The 16,500-nt window shown below is 32.6% G+C and overlaps 2 protein-coding genes across 3 annotated transcripts; both read right to left on the bottom strand.

Moving 5' to 3' along the window:
• Positions 1-5,500: 5,500 nt before the first annotated feature.
• LOC18594940 (plant/protein (DUF2358)) lies at positions 5,501-6,592 on the bottom strand. Its single transcript, XM_018124068.2, has 2 exons — positions 6,186-6,592; positions 5,501-6,097 (listed from the first exon to the last, which is right to left on the bottom strand). The coding sequence occupies exons 1-2, from the start codon at positions 6,497-6,499 to the stop codon at positions 5,611-5,613; spliced, it is 801 nt and encodes a 266-aa protein (XP_017979557.2). The 5' UTR covers positions 6,500-6,592; the 3' UTR covers positions 5,501-5,610.
• A 6,839-nt stretch (positions 6,593-13,431) lies between these two features.
• LOC18594938 (metal tolerance protein 10-like) lies at positions 13,432-16,333 on the bottom strand. 2 transcript variants are annotated; one of them, XM_018125092.2, is made up of 7 exons: positions 16,168-16,333; positions 15,645-15,809; positions 15,438-15,550; positions 15,094-15,339; positions 14,509-14,589; positions 14,145-14,375; positions 13,432-13,948 (listed from the first exon to the last, which is right to left on the bottom strand). In XM_018125092.2, exons 1-7 carry the CDS (start codon positions 16,178-16,180, stop codon positions 13,601-13,603), a joined length of 1,197 nt encoding a protein of 398 aa, XP_017980581.2. In that variant the 5' UTR covers positions 16,181-16,333; the 3' UTR covers positions 13,432-13,600. The 2 variants fall into 2 exon arrangements, with proteins under 2 accessions (XP_017980581.2, XP_007022709.3); XM_007022647.3 differs by lacking the exon at positions 16,168-16,333 and having other exon boundaries at positions 15,645-15,945.
• Between the last annotated feature and the right edge of the window lie 167 nt (positions 16,334-16,500).

The raw sequence follows: 16,500 nt of genomic DNA, 5'->3' as shown, positions 1-16,500 counted from the left end.
TATTCAGGAGAAGGTGGAAACCCAAGCACTCAGAACATAGCAAAACCTGAAGACCAAACGTTTGAACGAGGAAACCTGGCGTTGGAGAATAGCATGATGATGAAAAACCCCATAAGAGTTGTACGAAAGGTTAAGAATCCCTGGTGATCTTCCAATAAGTTTGTTTATCAAGGCTTGTACAAGGTGGTGGACTATGAGCTAGTGACAGGAAAATACGGTAAACTAGTTTACGAGTTTATATTTAAAAGAATGAAGCAACCGGAAAAACCTCAAGCTCATCGGACAAGAGGGAGAAAACCTGAGTAGCTTGACATTTCTCAAGGAACGGACAAGAAGACACCGATCCCTGCAGTAAATGCATTGGATGCTGATAAACCTTGTGTTCTAAAGGATATTACAAAATTAATGAATCCGAGGCCCGATGGTCAATCCATAAGATCAAGTGAAAGTGATGGACGCTCAGATTCGTGCAAAATCAAGAAGAATGGAGCAATAATTCCGTACAACTATGGTGAATGTCTGGTCAAGCAAAGGCTTCCTTCTTGTAAATGCTTTGGATCTTGCCCTAACAGAGTGAGCCCACGCACAAACGAGGAAGGTGACGAGGATTCTTGGGGGTTAGATCAAGGTCTTTCATCCCTAAAGGGAGTTTTGTTTTAAATGCCAAAAGGGCTTCGGAAGACTTATTAAGCGTACCACTTCTCCAAATCTTATTGCTCGAAAAGTTCTTTATCGTGGTTATGGGAGACATACCTCGTCTGCTATTGGGTTAAGTCCCTAGTGAAGAAAACAATAATTATAATTTCAATATCCAGTAAGAATATTTATTTCTTATTTATTCTAGTTGTTCTCTTTCTCTTTCTTATATTTGAGGTACAATTTAAAAATATATATATATATATACATCATCCGTATAAAAAAAATTTCTCTTTTTCTTTTTCTAAACAAATTTTTTAAAAAATGAGATTATTTTTTATTTTATTTGTGACCTAAAGTCTATTATTCGGTTTACAGGTGTGATATGCACATGATGCAACTATAAAATGCATGATATAAATCTCAATAAATGTCAAATGAAATTTTTTTTTTCAAAATATTCCTCAAATTCGCCCATGATACTAATGGGACCTGAGAATGCTCTCTCACTTAGGGTATTACTAAGGAAACCTTTCATTCACAAGCTTATTAAGTAAATCTCATTATTGGGGTAATCATTTGCTGGTAAAAATAATATTTTCATGAATACAAACCCTAGTACGAGTAAAGGTTTTTTTATTAAGAACATTTTCCAAGCCCTTTCATCATGCTGGTAAGACCCAGAGATATTCTTTCACCTAGAGAAGTTTCCAAGCAAACTTGCCTTCGCAAGCTTTTCGAAAAGTTCCATCATTGAGGCCTTGAAAAAGAAAGAAAAATCTGGTTTTTCGGCTCAACAAATCACTTTAAGATCTCAAGTAGGCGCCCAGGTGTTGGTATAAGCAATTTGATTCCTTCATTATGAGCTTAGGTTTTAAAAGATGCGAGGCTGACCATTATACTTACGTTTGTAACTTAGGTAATAAGTGCTTATGTATCTTGTTATTATATGTGGACGATATGATTATTACAGGCAATAATTTGGAACAAGCATCTACAATAAAAGCTCAATTGGTTGGGGAATTTGAAAGGAAGGATTTAGGAGCTGTGAATCAGATTCTTAAGATGAGGGTACTCAATAAAAGAAAAGACAAGAAGATCTGGTTATCTCAAAAGGGTTATATAGAAAGAATTTTGTTATGCTTCAACATGCAAAATGCAAAACCAGTAAGTATCCCATTTCCTGTTCATATTAAATTGTTTTCAAAATTATCTCTCAGCACTGAAGTGGAGAAGGAAGCGATGTCTCGAGTACCATATTCATAGTGCCTTATGTTTGCCATGGTATGTACAAGACCAGACCTTGCACAAGCAATAGGAGTAGTTAGGAGGTACATGGAAATCCAGGTCATGATCATTGGATGAGTGTCAAATGGATCCTTAGATATCTACGAGGCACTCATAATATCTCATTGTGTTTTGGATACATAAAGCCGCAATGCACTGGTTTTGTTGATGCAGATTTTGCTGGTGATAAGGATAGAAGAAGGTCTATTACAGGCTATATTTTTACCATGTCAGGAGGTGTAATTAGCCTGGAATCAAAACTACAATCAGTTGTAGCATTATCAACAACAGAGGCAAAATACATGGCAACAACACATGCTCGCAAGGAAACTATATGGCTACAAAGGCTTCTTGAGGAATTGACGATGAGACAACAAGAGGTTATTTGTGTTAATAATGATAGCCAAAGTGTTCTTCATTTGGCTAGAAATCCAGCTTTCCACTCACGTACCAAGCACATCGATGTTCATTATCACTTTGTTCGAGATGTTGTTGAAGATGACAAGATTATCTTGAAGAAACTTCACACGAACCTAAATCCTGCAAACATGTTAACTAAGCCTGTGACAAGAAAAAAGTTTAATTGGTTCAAAAATTCTCTAGGTCTTGAAGCAGTTCGTTGTTCAATTTCAAGTGATGGAATTGTGTCTTCAAGTGGGAGAATTGATGAAAATTGAGTCAAATTTTCTATCAGTAGTGTCCTAATAAAGTAGGAGTCAAAGTTTGCTAAAGATTGAATTAGTAATATCCTAATAAAGTGAGAGTCAAAGCAACAGAGAAGCCACGATTTTAGCACAAAGCTAAGAAACAGACTTGACTTTCTCTATGAATAAAGTCAAGTTTCTTTTGCTTTTCATTATCACAATTACAAATCTTTATCCACTCTTCAATTTTGTACTGTTTCATAATTATTCAATGTAGAGGTCATGCATTCTTTATATATGTTGTTGTCTTTTCTTTCAATTTCCTAGTTGTTAGCTATTTATTTTGCCCCCTGTACTTGATCCATTTTTAATCATAATCATGATTAATATTGGATGATTATGGTTAAATATTATTATAATTTATAATTGTGGATGATAATTGTGGATTTAATGATGTTGAATTTTATTATATTTATGGTAAATTTGAATAATTGAATTATACTATAATTGTATATATTTTAATTAAATTATTTTAATCATGTTTTAATCGAGTTAATTGTGTAAAAGATTATAAATCGTATAAATTTCAAACCTATTAATCATGCAAACGTGTCGTGTCATATAACATTTATCTTCATATATATAATAAATGTATTAATCCTGTCATGTAAATGTTTCTGGATATGTGTTTAAGATCCAAAGAATAAAGATAACAAGTGATGCAAATCTGATAACGAGATCATTGTACAATAAACTCCACTTGTTTTATCCTAGCCTAAACACTAAGCAAATAACTTAATCAACTCAATTACAACTCAAAGCCATAAATAACTTGACTCAGCTTGACTTAATCAACTCAGCCATAGCTCAGTTCTCATGCAAAGCCACAGCCCACATAAGGGAATGATGAATTGAAAGGAATATCAGATTCAGAACATCATTCTTTATACAAGAGTGAATAGCACGACTAGACAATTCATGTTCATTGCAATAGCAGATTGCTTGTCATTTAACACATTATATGTTACAAATGCATTCCAGGATCAAAGATGGGTGAGTGAAAATCACAAGTTGTGAGATTAACAACACCCCAAACAGATGGAAGGATTAAGATGGACAAACCAGTGAACAAATTAAAGAAACAAGCTCAAGGCAAATATAAGAAGAATATTCTTACAGACTATAGCGAGAAGACCGCCATACAGTTGACAAAAATGTAACAAGAATTTCGAAGAAAAACACTTCAAATGTTTCCTTTTGAAAATTAGATAAATCTTCATGATCTTAATTTCAATCTATGTTACAGAATACTTCTAAAAAGTGTCATATCCCACGAGTGTCTAACACAGAAGATACCAGACAGACAGTTCTATATGCATAGCTTTTACTTGCAAACATATGCAAATACTCTTTCTTATAAAAGAATAAAATCAACCTCTACATTGCATCTGGGAAAAAAGACAATTTCTAAATTGCATCTAATACCTTTTAGATACATCTAGATATACATCAAACATGAATGCAACCTGGAGATAGCCGTTTTAGCTGAGACAAACAATGAGTTCATAACCAATAAGCACAGAAGTTATATATCATAAAAGGTTTAGCTTATTTATGAGAAAGATTGATCTATAATAAACTTCCAACTGTTGCATAATGACCATGCATCTGCTGTACCATATTCTACCTTTTCAAGGATTACCATATCAGTGTGTCCCTATCATATCATACTGCAAAAGATTCATGTTGCACAGGTGTAAATTATCAGGCTAAACATAAATTGCTCAAGTAATAAAACCTTTATGACAGTCATCCGAGCCTTTAAGGAGCAAAAACTTATGACAGTCACCTAATAGTTCAAAATGAATGAGTTCAGCTGAATAGTGTCACGCGTAAACTAATGGTTCTTAAAGAAGTGCAGCGTCTATAAAATGACCACCTAAATAACTATCAGACAAAGATTAAACCCAAGAAAGAGTAGCTTGAGCGGTGTACTCAGCAGCTGCCCTACTTTATGAAAGATGAAGGATCAGCAGTTTAACTACATCATTCTAGGCACCAACAAATAATCTTTTCCTCGTTAACCAACCATATAATCCTACTCGACGGACAACATTCTTCAATTAAACAATATTACCAAGGAGAAGGTTATGCTATAATTGCATATTGCTAAAGAAGATATGGCTGACTTGAAGAAATAACTGGAAATGAGGTTCCAAAAGATGTGATGTGTTCAATGAGTAAACAGAGACACATACAATAATCTGGCTAAAGATGAGCCTATAAATATTAAAGCTCAACCTCTCACATGCTATAAAACCCAGTTTATATGTCTAAATGCAGATCTATTTCTGTATAAATAATTTACAGTGAAGTATATGCTTATTTAAACTAGAAGCTAGAGATGCAATACTGACCAACAAGACATTAATATCTTGATAGACATAATAGGAAAATGAAAGCTTTACACTACACAGATATGTTGTTCCTACTCATTCTAAATATAATAAATAGCACACATAAAGGTTTCCACTTCTCACAGAACTCTGTCCTGTAACTTTTGAAATTAGAGAGCTTTGATACATGTATAAACTCTGAGAACAACAGCATAAGTGTATGATTTTTCCTTCTAAACTGCAATCATAGAAATAGGCAGTTTGTTGAAAAGGAAGCCTGTTATCCATCCTTTACTTCTCACCCTTCTCATGTCTTGATGCAAGCAACAACAGATTGTGGACTCAATCCAAAAGCAAATTATGATATTCAATGATGTAACCAAGTGAATATAATATAAGCTCTAATTAAATCAATAGATTAAGATTCTGTATACATACACATTGCCTTCTAAGAGCTGAACCAAATATGCCCAGGCTTGTCTTCCTCTGGCAACTCAAGAATTACATGATACTCTCCAGCGTTCTGGCCTATGTACATACAAAACCTTTACTAGCTATTTCCAGATCCATTATAAAAATTGTAATGTGCTGATACACGTATATATCATAAAATTTCACCATATGCACTAAGAATGAAGTAACTCAGACTATGAACAAGTAGCCAAACCATCTTGAGCAAGCAAATATCCTTCTCGATCCAATGTCTGTCTAACTGCACGATAAAACTCAACCCAAGAAGATTGATACATGTCCACAGGGCCCCATAGAAATGTTGGATTAGGACTTGCTGGGCCAGCAGCAACTAAATCCAACACCGAGGCTGCTGGTTTAAGCGGCTGTGGGAAATTAAATGCTAAATTATCAACCTTATGCTCATAGATTTTTCCATTTCGATCTAATTTGTACCTTGAAGTACCCTGAAACTGTCCCTTGGCCTCCCATGGAACTCTAGGGACACCTCTCAAGTTCCATCTAATCAATATGACATTCTCTGAAGGTTGCCAAATCCTAAAAACTTCAAGGGAAATCTCTCTGAACAATATTTTACCATGAAATCTCAAAGCCCAGAAGATCAATTTATAGTTTTCAATACCAGAAAATGTATTCAAAGGGTCTACAAAAGTAACATCATCCCTGAAAAAAAGAGAGAAACACAAACTTCAAAAAAACAAAATCCCGAATTCCCAAGGGAAGAAAAGAAAAACCCAGAAGAAGAAATTACCTGTAAATGTCATAATCGAGGTCTCTGGTGAAAAGCAAAGGCAAATCCTCACGAAGAGTCCTAACAGCAAGTCCTAGGTTGACATAAAACTCATCTCTTTGGTGGGGTTGTTGGTGCTTGTCCTGGTGAAGTGAGGGAGAGTGAACCTTAACCTGGGAGCCTTGGAGGGTTGGGGATTGCACAGTTAGAGTTTCAGAGGAGAGCTTGGGAGTTCGGGAAAGCAGTGGTTGGTGAATGGGTTTTTCTCTATCGTTAGAGCAAGTTATGGTTTGAAGGAGGAGAGAAGAAGAAAGGTTAGTCAGCAGAAAAGCCATGGGCGCCTTCCCAATTGTTTGGTCTCAAAAGCTCTTAGCTTCTCATGAGAGAAAGAAAGAGAGACGATTTTGTGAAGTTGAAAACAAGGTACGGTTTGAGATTTTGAGTGGTTTTAAACATTGCCATGAAGCCAAGTGGAACGTGTGCTTCATTCAAGGCTTGAACGTGGACCAAATTTGAAGGCTTTTGTGGGTTTTTTATTTTATTTATTTTTTTCTTCCTCTTCGCAATTTGGTGCAACTTTTATAATTCTTTTTGTATTTTCTTCTAATCAAATTGGCAATAAATTCGTCCAAAAATTATTCACTAGCTTGATCTATGAAATTTATTATTTTATCAATTTATGTATTAATTAATAAAAAATTAATTTATCAAAATATTCTTTATATCTTTTAAAAAAATCTAATTCGAAACTTTTAAATTCTCTTATGCTTGTATCTACAAAATTAATTCATATTGGAATTTTCAACCAACTTCGCATTTAAGTATTTTCATTTTATTTCCGTAAAAATAAAAGAATAATCCTTTTTCTTTTGCAAAGAGACAAAAAAAAAGTCAAATTTGATTGCCTCTAAGTACAAAAAATTTCAAAATAAATGTCATATAAATTGAAATTTCTTTGCCATATTTAATAATAATTAATATGTTTTTGGTTTATTATTTTCAATGCTCAACTATTCATAAATGATATAAAAATAATAAATAATAATTCATAGGTACTACTAAATTAATTTAGAAAGGGGAGGAGTAGGAAGGATCTTGTTTGGGATAATATGGACAAGAAAGAGCATAATTTAAAAGAATATGCCATCAACAGCATCTTCTTACTCTTTACATTTTCTTTTGTTTTTATTCTTTCTTTTTTTATTTGATAAATGGTTACTCTTCTAAGTGATAATCCAACTAAAACTTGAGTTCTGTTTTGAAGGTTTTACATTGAAATCTTAAAATGGGCAGACTAAAATTTACAGAATAGTAGAAAGCTACCTCCCTTTAAGTAGTCTAAAATCACATTTATCACAAAAAAAAAAAAGAAAATTCCTCATTTCTCAAACTAAACAATAAAAATTAGAAAAAATATGATAACAGAACAATATATATATATATATATATATATATGTATATATATATATAAAGAAACTTATTTTCAAACAGTGATTGTGCTAATTTAAGTAAGAAAACAAGAAAAGAGACTAAACTATTGGGAGTTAAAAGAGGTAAAATTCAAAAACTCCCCTCTAATCACTTTAAAAGGACACTTTGACTCATTTTGTTTTAAAATGATATATTTGGCCCTTTGGCTGATAACTTTGTTAATCAACAATTAAAAAAAATGCAATCTAATATTAAATTGTTATGAAATAAATCTAAAAAAATAGCTATAAGAAAAATATAAGAGAAAGTATTTAAGGGAAAGAAAGTATTTAGAGGAAATAAGAAGATTTTATTTAAGTGTATCTTTACAAATGAAGTGAAGGGGCCTATTTATAAACTAATAACCCCTTATCTAGATTGAATTTACAAGATGAAGATAACACTTAAGATTATATGGATTAAATCTTAATCCAATCTAATTTACATCAAATCTAGACATAGATAATATAAATGGATATTCACAAAAATATTCATAACACTCCCCCTTGAATATCCATTGTATTAAGAATATGCCTCATTAAAACCTTACAAGAAAAAAACCTCATGGAAAAAAATCCGAGTGAAGGAAAAAAGAGTACATAATTCTTTTCAAAAATACGCTTATGAAATATTGCCTCATTAAAAAACTTATCAAGAAAAACCCAGTGGGAAAAACCTTGATGAAGGAAAAGAGTACAGTCCGTATTTTACTCCCCTGATGACTGCACTATAGAGATCTTTAAAATGATACATTTCAACTTTTCAAATGTTGCAGTAAGAAGGGCTTTAGTGAACAAATCTGCTAGATTGTCACTTGGCTGAATTTGTTGAACACTTATTTCATTCTTTTCTTAAAGATCATAAGGAAAAACTTTGTGTTTTGTTCGATCACCTTTAATATATCTTTCCTTTAATTGTGCTATGCAAGCAGCATTATCCTCATATAACATTGTTGAAATTTTCTTCTTAGTTGACAAGCCACATGTTTCTTGAATATGTTGAGTTACAAATCTTAAAAAGACACATTCACGATTTGCTCATGAGTTATTAAAATTTTTGCATGGCTAGAAGAAGTAGCAACTATAGTTTGCTTTATAAAATGCCATAAAATAGTCATACCTCCATATGTGAACAAATAACTTGTCTAAGATCGAGCTTTGTATGAATTTGATAAATATCTTGCATCTGCATAACTAATTAAAATTTATTTTGATGCATTTAAATAATATAAGCTCATATCCATCGTTCTTCAGAGATATCGAAGTATATATTTAATTTCATTCCAATGTCTTCAAATTGGAGAAGAACTATATCTTGCTAATAAATTCACAACAACTACTATATCAAGTCATGTATTGCTAGCAAGATACATTAATACTCTAATTTTAATAAGATATGATACTTCAGGGCCATAAAGTTCTTTATTATCCTTACGAGGTCAAAAAATGTCTTTTTTTTTTTTTTTTACATCTAATGACCTTACAACTATTGGTGAACTCAATAGATATACTTTCTTCATATAAAATTGTTTTAGCATTTGATTGATAGACAAAAATTCTATTTGACAAGTGTTCAATCTAAAAATCCACATAAAACTTTATTTTTTTTAAGGTCTTTCATCTCAAATTCTCTCTTTAAGTAATCCACGATTTTTGATAACTCTTCAAGAGTTTTAATAATGTTCAAGTCATCAACATAAACAACAATTATAATAAATTCATATCTAAACCCTTTTATATAAAATACATGGGCATATAGGATTATTACTATAGCCTTCTTTCAACAAATATGCATTAAAGCGATTATACTATATATATCTGGATTGTTTTAATCCATATAAAGATTTATTTAATTTAATCGAATAAATTTCTCGAGAATTCAAATTTTGTGTTTCAGGCAACTTAAATCCTTCAAGGATTTTCATATAGATATCGATATCAAATGAGCCATATGAATAGGCTGTACCTACACTCATTAGACGCATTTTTATTTTCTCATTTATTGTAAGACTAATTAATATAGAATTGTAATTGTGTCCACCACAGAGAATATCTCTTTTCGTATTTAATACTAGATCTTTGGGTAAAATATTGTGCGATAAGCCGTGCTTTATATCTCATAATCTCATTTTTCTCATTTCATATTTGCATAAATACTTATTTATATCTCATTAGTTTTACATCATTTGATGTACGGACTACAAGTCCAAAAACTTCACGTTTTGCAAGTGAATTTAATTCCACTTTGATTGCGTCTTTCCACATTGGTCAATCATTTCTATATCTACATTCTTCAACAAATGTGGGTTCAAGATCCTCATTTTCTTTCATAATATTGAGCGCTACATTATATGTAAAAATATCGTCGACGTTTATTTCATTTCGGTTCCATCTTTTTCCCGTCATGACATAATTTATTGAGATCTCTTCATTTTCACTAATTTCAGGTACCTAAATTTCTTCTGAAATTATGTCAATGGTCTATTCTAGAGCTTCTGCTTCCTCTTTCTAACCATCTTAAATATTTGCTCCTTTTTTTTTTTCGAAGATTTTATCTTTGGAATCGATTGATTTCCACATTTTTGGCGTGCCTTGTCCTACAGGGACATCAATGCTAATAGAAATATTTATAGTTGGAATATAAGATTTAGTTATTCCCTTTAGGTCAGTAAATATGTCTGGCAACTGATTTACTATATTTTGTAAAATAATTATTTTTTGAACTTCTTGTTTACATTGATTTGTACGATGATCAAAACTAAATAATGATAATGTATTCCAAGATATTTCTTTTTCCAGCTACTTATTTTCTCCCCCCTAATGTTGGAAAAATTGTTTCATCAAAATGATAATCAGCAAACCTTGTAGTGAATAAATCTCATGTTGAGGGTTCTAGATATTTAATTATAGATGGAGATTCATATCCAACATATATTCCTAACATCCTTTGAGGACCTATCTTTGTGCGTTGTGGTGGAGCAATTGGAACATATACCGCACATCCAAAAATTCTTAAATGGAAAATATTTAGTTCCTGACCATAAACCAATTGTATAGAGGAGAATTTATGATAACTTGTTTGGCCTTATGCATACAAATGCTGCTGCATCCAAAATGACATGCCCCCCAATCAACATTGGGAGTTTAAAATTTATAAGCTTGCAATCAGTTGAAAGTGTTTAATAAATAATTTTGCTAAATCATTTGTATATAAACATAAGCAACAGGTTGTTCAATAGTTATTCCAACTAATATGTAATATTAAAGGCTTGAGATGTATATCCACCAGCATTATCAAAACAAATAATCTTAATTACATAACCAAAAAAATGTGCTTGCAAATGAATGATTGCAAATGTCAAATTGCAAGCTATAATAAGCACACATGTGACCATCTAGTTGATGAATCAATTAAAATCATAAAATATCTAAATAGTTCACAAGATGGATATATGAATCCACATATAACCTTGAATATTATTCAAAAATGTAGGGAATTCAGTCATAACAAAAATATTCGTAACATAAATAAATATTTTAGACACAAATAACCTCTTCTATAAAAAAAAATATGTTATCTCTTTTCTCTTTCAAAAACCTTAATAAAAAAATTAAAAGAATTTGAACACCTTTTCTTTAAATTTTCATCTTTTGCATTTTGATCCATATGAAGAATTTTGAAATAATCAACACCCATTCTTCAAATTCCTTTTTTCTTCCTGTAACTTGAAGAATTTTCTCTCAGGGACAGATCTAGGATTAAACTACTGGGGGGAAAAATAAGAAAAAGCTAACATGTTTATGTATATAAAAAGTTTAGGCTAAAAAGCATATATATACAATACCTTTTAGTAGTTTTTATTATATATTTTGTCTTATCTTAGGTCATGTCGTCATGGTCTTGGATTATTGGATTTATAAGTCACACTTCTATGGACAGTTTAATTAGTGCTTATTAGTTATTGGTGAGTCTATCCTTGGAGTATTAGTCTGTTCCCGTAAGTGATAAGGATAAGCCCATGACATTTGTTTCACTTTAACTGGGATTGAGAGAAAGACATAAAAGTGTAGACACCGTTTTATTTATTTAAACTAATTTATATTTTATAATCTCTTATTATTAGTATTTGTTCTATGGACTGATATTGAGTCTAAGGTTAGAATTAAGTTCTTTAAAGGGCTCTTTTGGGCCATTAACAATTCCAAGTCTTGCTTAAGCCAAATCCAATTTCTAATTTTTCACTAACAGATTTTGTTAAAATAATTAAGATAAAAATGGATCAAACACTAAAATTTAATCAAATTAAGCAAATAAATAGGATTAATGCAAAACTGAAGGAACAATTTGGAAGCTGGCTACACAAGCAGACAAAGAAATCGTACAACCATGACATGCAAAATGCGTTCTGCCAGGTGCAATTTCTTGCACCTGGCAAAGGCCAAGATGATGCGATCCAATGGTCAGCTGAGGCGCCAAGAATGACATCTTCAGCTCCATATAAATACAAGATGTGGAAAAAAATAAAGTGGGGAGAGGCTACAACCCATGAAAAAAGAGAAGCCACAATTTTTCAAGACAAACCTAGAGGAGAGCAAGAGAAAAAATACTATTGAGAGAAAACCCAAAACTGTAGATTTAGGAGTAGAAAAATGTTAGTATGAGTCTTACAAGCCAATTTGTGATTGTATCAAATTTATAATTTTGAGATATTTATGTATGACATTTTGTTATTCATAATAACATTGAGGTGGTTCTTTATTCATAAGTTTGTGATTTAATTACCTTTATACTTATATAGATAAAGTCTATAGAACTATATATGTCTTACAAATGAATTGTATTAGGATACAATTATGAGATCTTTATGCATCAAAACATTATTCCTAAAAGCTCTTGATTATTGTATTATTGAGACGGGGCATCAATAATACTCAAAGATTGGCTCATGTTATATTCCTTACTTGTGAAGTGGAAGAACAAATCAATGTAAAAAAAAACCAAAAAAAAAAAAGAAAAGGAATGGAAAAAAAAAAGTAGAAGGTACCTGTGTGGAGATTGAAGAGGATATGTCAGTGATAAACAAATCCCTATCTGATGGGATATAAGAAATAGGAACGAGTGAATCATGCAAGAAGCCAAAGAAGTATAAAGATTGGGTAAGAAACTTGGGCTAAATACAAATGGAGATAAGGAAGAAATTTTTTTCACAACCGATTGGTATGGTGGGCACTTCATTGGCAAAAACTAAGTAACAGGTGGTAAAAATGGTTCATGCCTTAAGTTTATTTGTCTAAACTGGTATGGAAGCTAAGGCTTTTATGGTGTTTGACTACAACCAATTTGATTGGCTTATAAGGCATACTACCACCATCGACTAATACCTTCTCCACGCGTAATTGTATTCCCGAACCTAAACTTGTTTCATAAACTAGAACCTATCCTTTTTAATGAATCTAAGTCAAGTATAGATCCCATTAGGGAAGATAGATTCAATTAAACGGTCAACACCTAAACATAGGATATTGGTAGTGACACCTATACACATCGAGTGGTTGGAGTGAAATTTTCACTGTATTCTTCGACGACATATAATCTGGTTAGTTGCCTATAAACCGTTCTTGATTCATTTGTTTTTTATTTTAAGCGATAATATAGAAATACGGATTCATTTCCCGTGGCATTACTATTTGTCATTCTATTCATCTAGTTTTCCACATTCCAAGCATTCTAAGATCCTTTTGACTATTTTGTTCATGAAACAAGGGATCATATATTGAATACAATAATATCACTCTCATTTTGTGATAGCTCCACTCAAATTGTTGTTCATTAATTATTTAGATAAATACAACAAATAATAGACGGTTTCTAACAAGCCCTTGATGCATAAAAATTGTAATAGCTATTATAAAGTGTGGAAAAGGTAATAGCTTCATGTCCCTGGAAGTGAACTTTAATCCTAATGCTCATGGCCTTTTTGTCTTGTGCTCTTGAGGATGAATGGTGTCACAATCCACATGAACAAAAGCTCGCTCTACTTGAGGAAGTTGCTCAAGCTTATCTTCAAGAGTTTGTCCAATGTCATGTGCTTGGCCAAGAGGCATGTCCTCAGGCAAAACTATGTGAACCTCCACAAAATACTGAGTACCAAATGTGTATGCTCTAACAGTCTCTATGTGTGTAATCTCTTCATGGTGGTTCCATATTAAGTATGTCAGCTTCGCTAGATAGTCTGACGGTGCTGTCTTCCCGATTAGGGCCCAAACGTTATCCATCACTGTCTTCGCCCAATTCCCCATTGTGTATAATGCTATCTGCACCATATATAGTTTAATTAGTATATATAGTCTTGTCATTGTTCAACTCATGTGCTTTAAATTTGTTAGGTCACATCCTCGTGACCATGTCCTTGACGTTTAAAGTATCCTATCTAGTTCCATCATGCAACATACGTATGAGTATTTTCAGAAAAATTTAACATATTAAAGTGTATGTATATCATGAACTTACAAGAATTGCCCCAAGAGGATCAATCCACCAGTAGAATTTGATAGCTAACACTGCTGTTCCTAGACCAATTGAGTTAGTAACGACGTCGAAGAAATGATCTTGAGCATATGCCCTAACGATTTCGTCATCGAACGTGCGACAATACACCGTGAGCACCACTTTTACCAATGTCACTGATACCATAATCCCAATCATCCATTTTTCTTTTTCAGGATCCCTTTCTGGTTGTGCCTGCAATTCATAATCACTGCTCATTGTTAGAAGGTCAAAGTTTAACACTTCTTTTCTTATTAGTCCAAAGCCTTTTTTTTTGTAATTAAACTTCAACTTAGAGTAGTTAATTGGTGCATGCAGGCTCACATACCTTCATAACCAGTTCTCGACCTGATTCAAACAATATTTGCAATCCAAGAGTGGCCATTACTGATGCAAAAACAACAATTCCCTGCACAAGCCATAAAAAGTTTTATTTATATATGACCTCACCCGGCATGATTCATGAAGTTGAATGAAATTATATAATTGCCATACTTGGACCAGTGAACCATTAAACTACATTAAGGACTTGAGGTTCCTTCAAGGGGAAAATTTTAAGCACCAATCAAGCTAAGTTGTCATAACAATATTTTTCATATCTTTAGTGCATTGATAGCCTTAAATAAATTCCAATTTATGTATTTCCTGAGGAAGGAAGACTTACAACAGGTTACCGTCTATATATATATATGACCTCACATGGCATGAATCATGAAGTTGACTGAAATTATATAATTGCCATACTTGGACCAATGAACCATTAAATTACATTAAGGACATGAGGTTCCTTTAACGGGAAACTTTTAAGCACTAATCAAACTACGTTGTCATAACAATATTTTTCATATCTTTAGTGCATTGATAGCTCTAAATAAATTCCAATTTAAGTTTTTTCTGAGGAAGGAAGACTTACAACAGGTTGCATTCTATTTTTGCCAATAGGGTAGCGATACTGATTCGGTTTTCTCATTGCATAAGCAGTAAACCACAAAATAAAGCCTGACAAGAGATCCAGTAAAGAATCCAAGGTTGATGCTATGACTGCCAATGATCTACTCTCCACAGAGGCATAAACTTTTGCTAAGAAAAGCACCAAATTCGCCACATTGGATGCATATATTGCTACCCTCTCACTCCTTTCTAGCTTGTCCATTTCCTCCTGAAATAAACATATGTTTTGCATCGTAGCACGTTATGTTTAGCAAATTCTAAGGAGTTAAAGAGGATAAATCCAAATAAAACTGCAAACCAATAAACCTCAGTCAAACTCCCAGGCAAAATGCCCAATTCATTAAATGTGTCCACTTCAGTGAACCCTTTGAGAAGCTTTTCCTGCCTCTTGTAATACTCTGAAACTTTTCTCTGTCTCCCTGCAAAAGGATACACAATGGCAAATGGTCCAAGCACTCTGCAACACTATGCCAAGTAAATATGAGCATGAACAAGATCAATGGAATTGCTTACTTAAAGCCTTGATAAAAGCCCCAAGGCTAAAACAAGAAGACTCCACTCGTCTTTCTGGAAGGTGAAACTTATCCATGTTGAGTCGCCAAGTTTGTTCAGTTGCCATAGTGTCATTCTCTCCGGCCGGAGCAGGTGACAGAAGCTCCGTTCGGTAGTCTGATGAATCTGTCCGAAGGTTGTTCGCCATTTTAATTTCCTTGAACAAGAGATTTCTTAGAAGGGGAAGAGCAAGTTATATAAGAGAATTTTTAAACACAACTGCTCCAAAGATATGAACGCAAACACAACTGCTCCACTCACGGAAAAGCACAATGGCTTACCATGTTATGAATTATGCAAGCATGGAGAATGTCGTTTGCAGCAAAGACTTTGCTGTTGGTTTTGGTTTTTTTATTAATGGTATTTAACTGTGTATGAATTTGCGTATCACTTGTCTCATGCCTTATTGGAGCAAAAAAGGCTGACATAATGTATTACGTATGAAAGGAATCAAAAACTAGGCATATAATTTCCTTGTTCACACCTGAATAGGACATTTCAGTTTTATGTTGTTGGACTTTTAATTTGATCTTGTTTTGGGGAAACTCCTTAGACTGATCAAATTGGACAAAGACAAGCAAGCACAGCAGGTGAGCTCAGTCTGCACAACAACAAAAATAAACTAATAAAACAATCATCCCAAATGCAGCCCAATTAATAAAGGAATAATACTCAAATAAGTTTTTGAATTATTAAAAAATATTCAAATAAATTCTAATTTTTTATTATATTTAATCAAACTCTTATATTTTTATTTTAAATTAAATAAATATTAATAATTAACTAATTATCATTAATAAAACATAAATTCTATATT

The sequence above is a fragment of the Theobroma cacao genome, chromosome 7 (genome assembly GCF_053813885.1).
Source record: "Theobroma cacao isolate CCN51 chromosome 7, ASM5381388v1, whole genome shotgun sequence".
NCBI lineage: Eukaryota > Viridiplantae > Streptophyta > Magnoliopsida > Malvales > Malvaceae > Theobroma > Theobroma cacao.
This window is presented reverse-complemented; position numbering and strand designations above follow the sequence as displayed.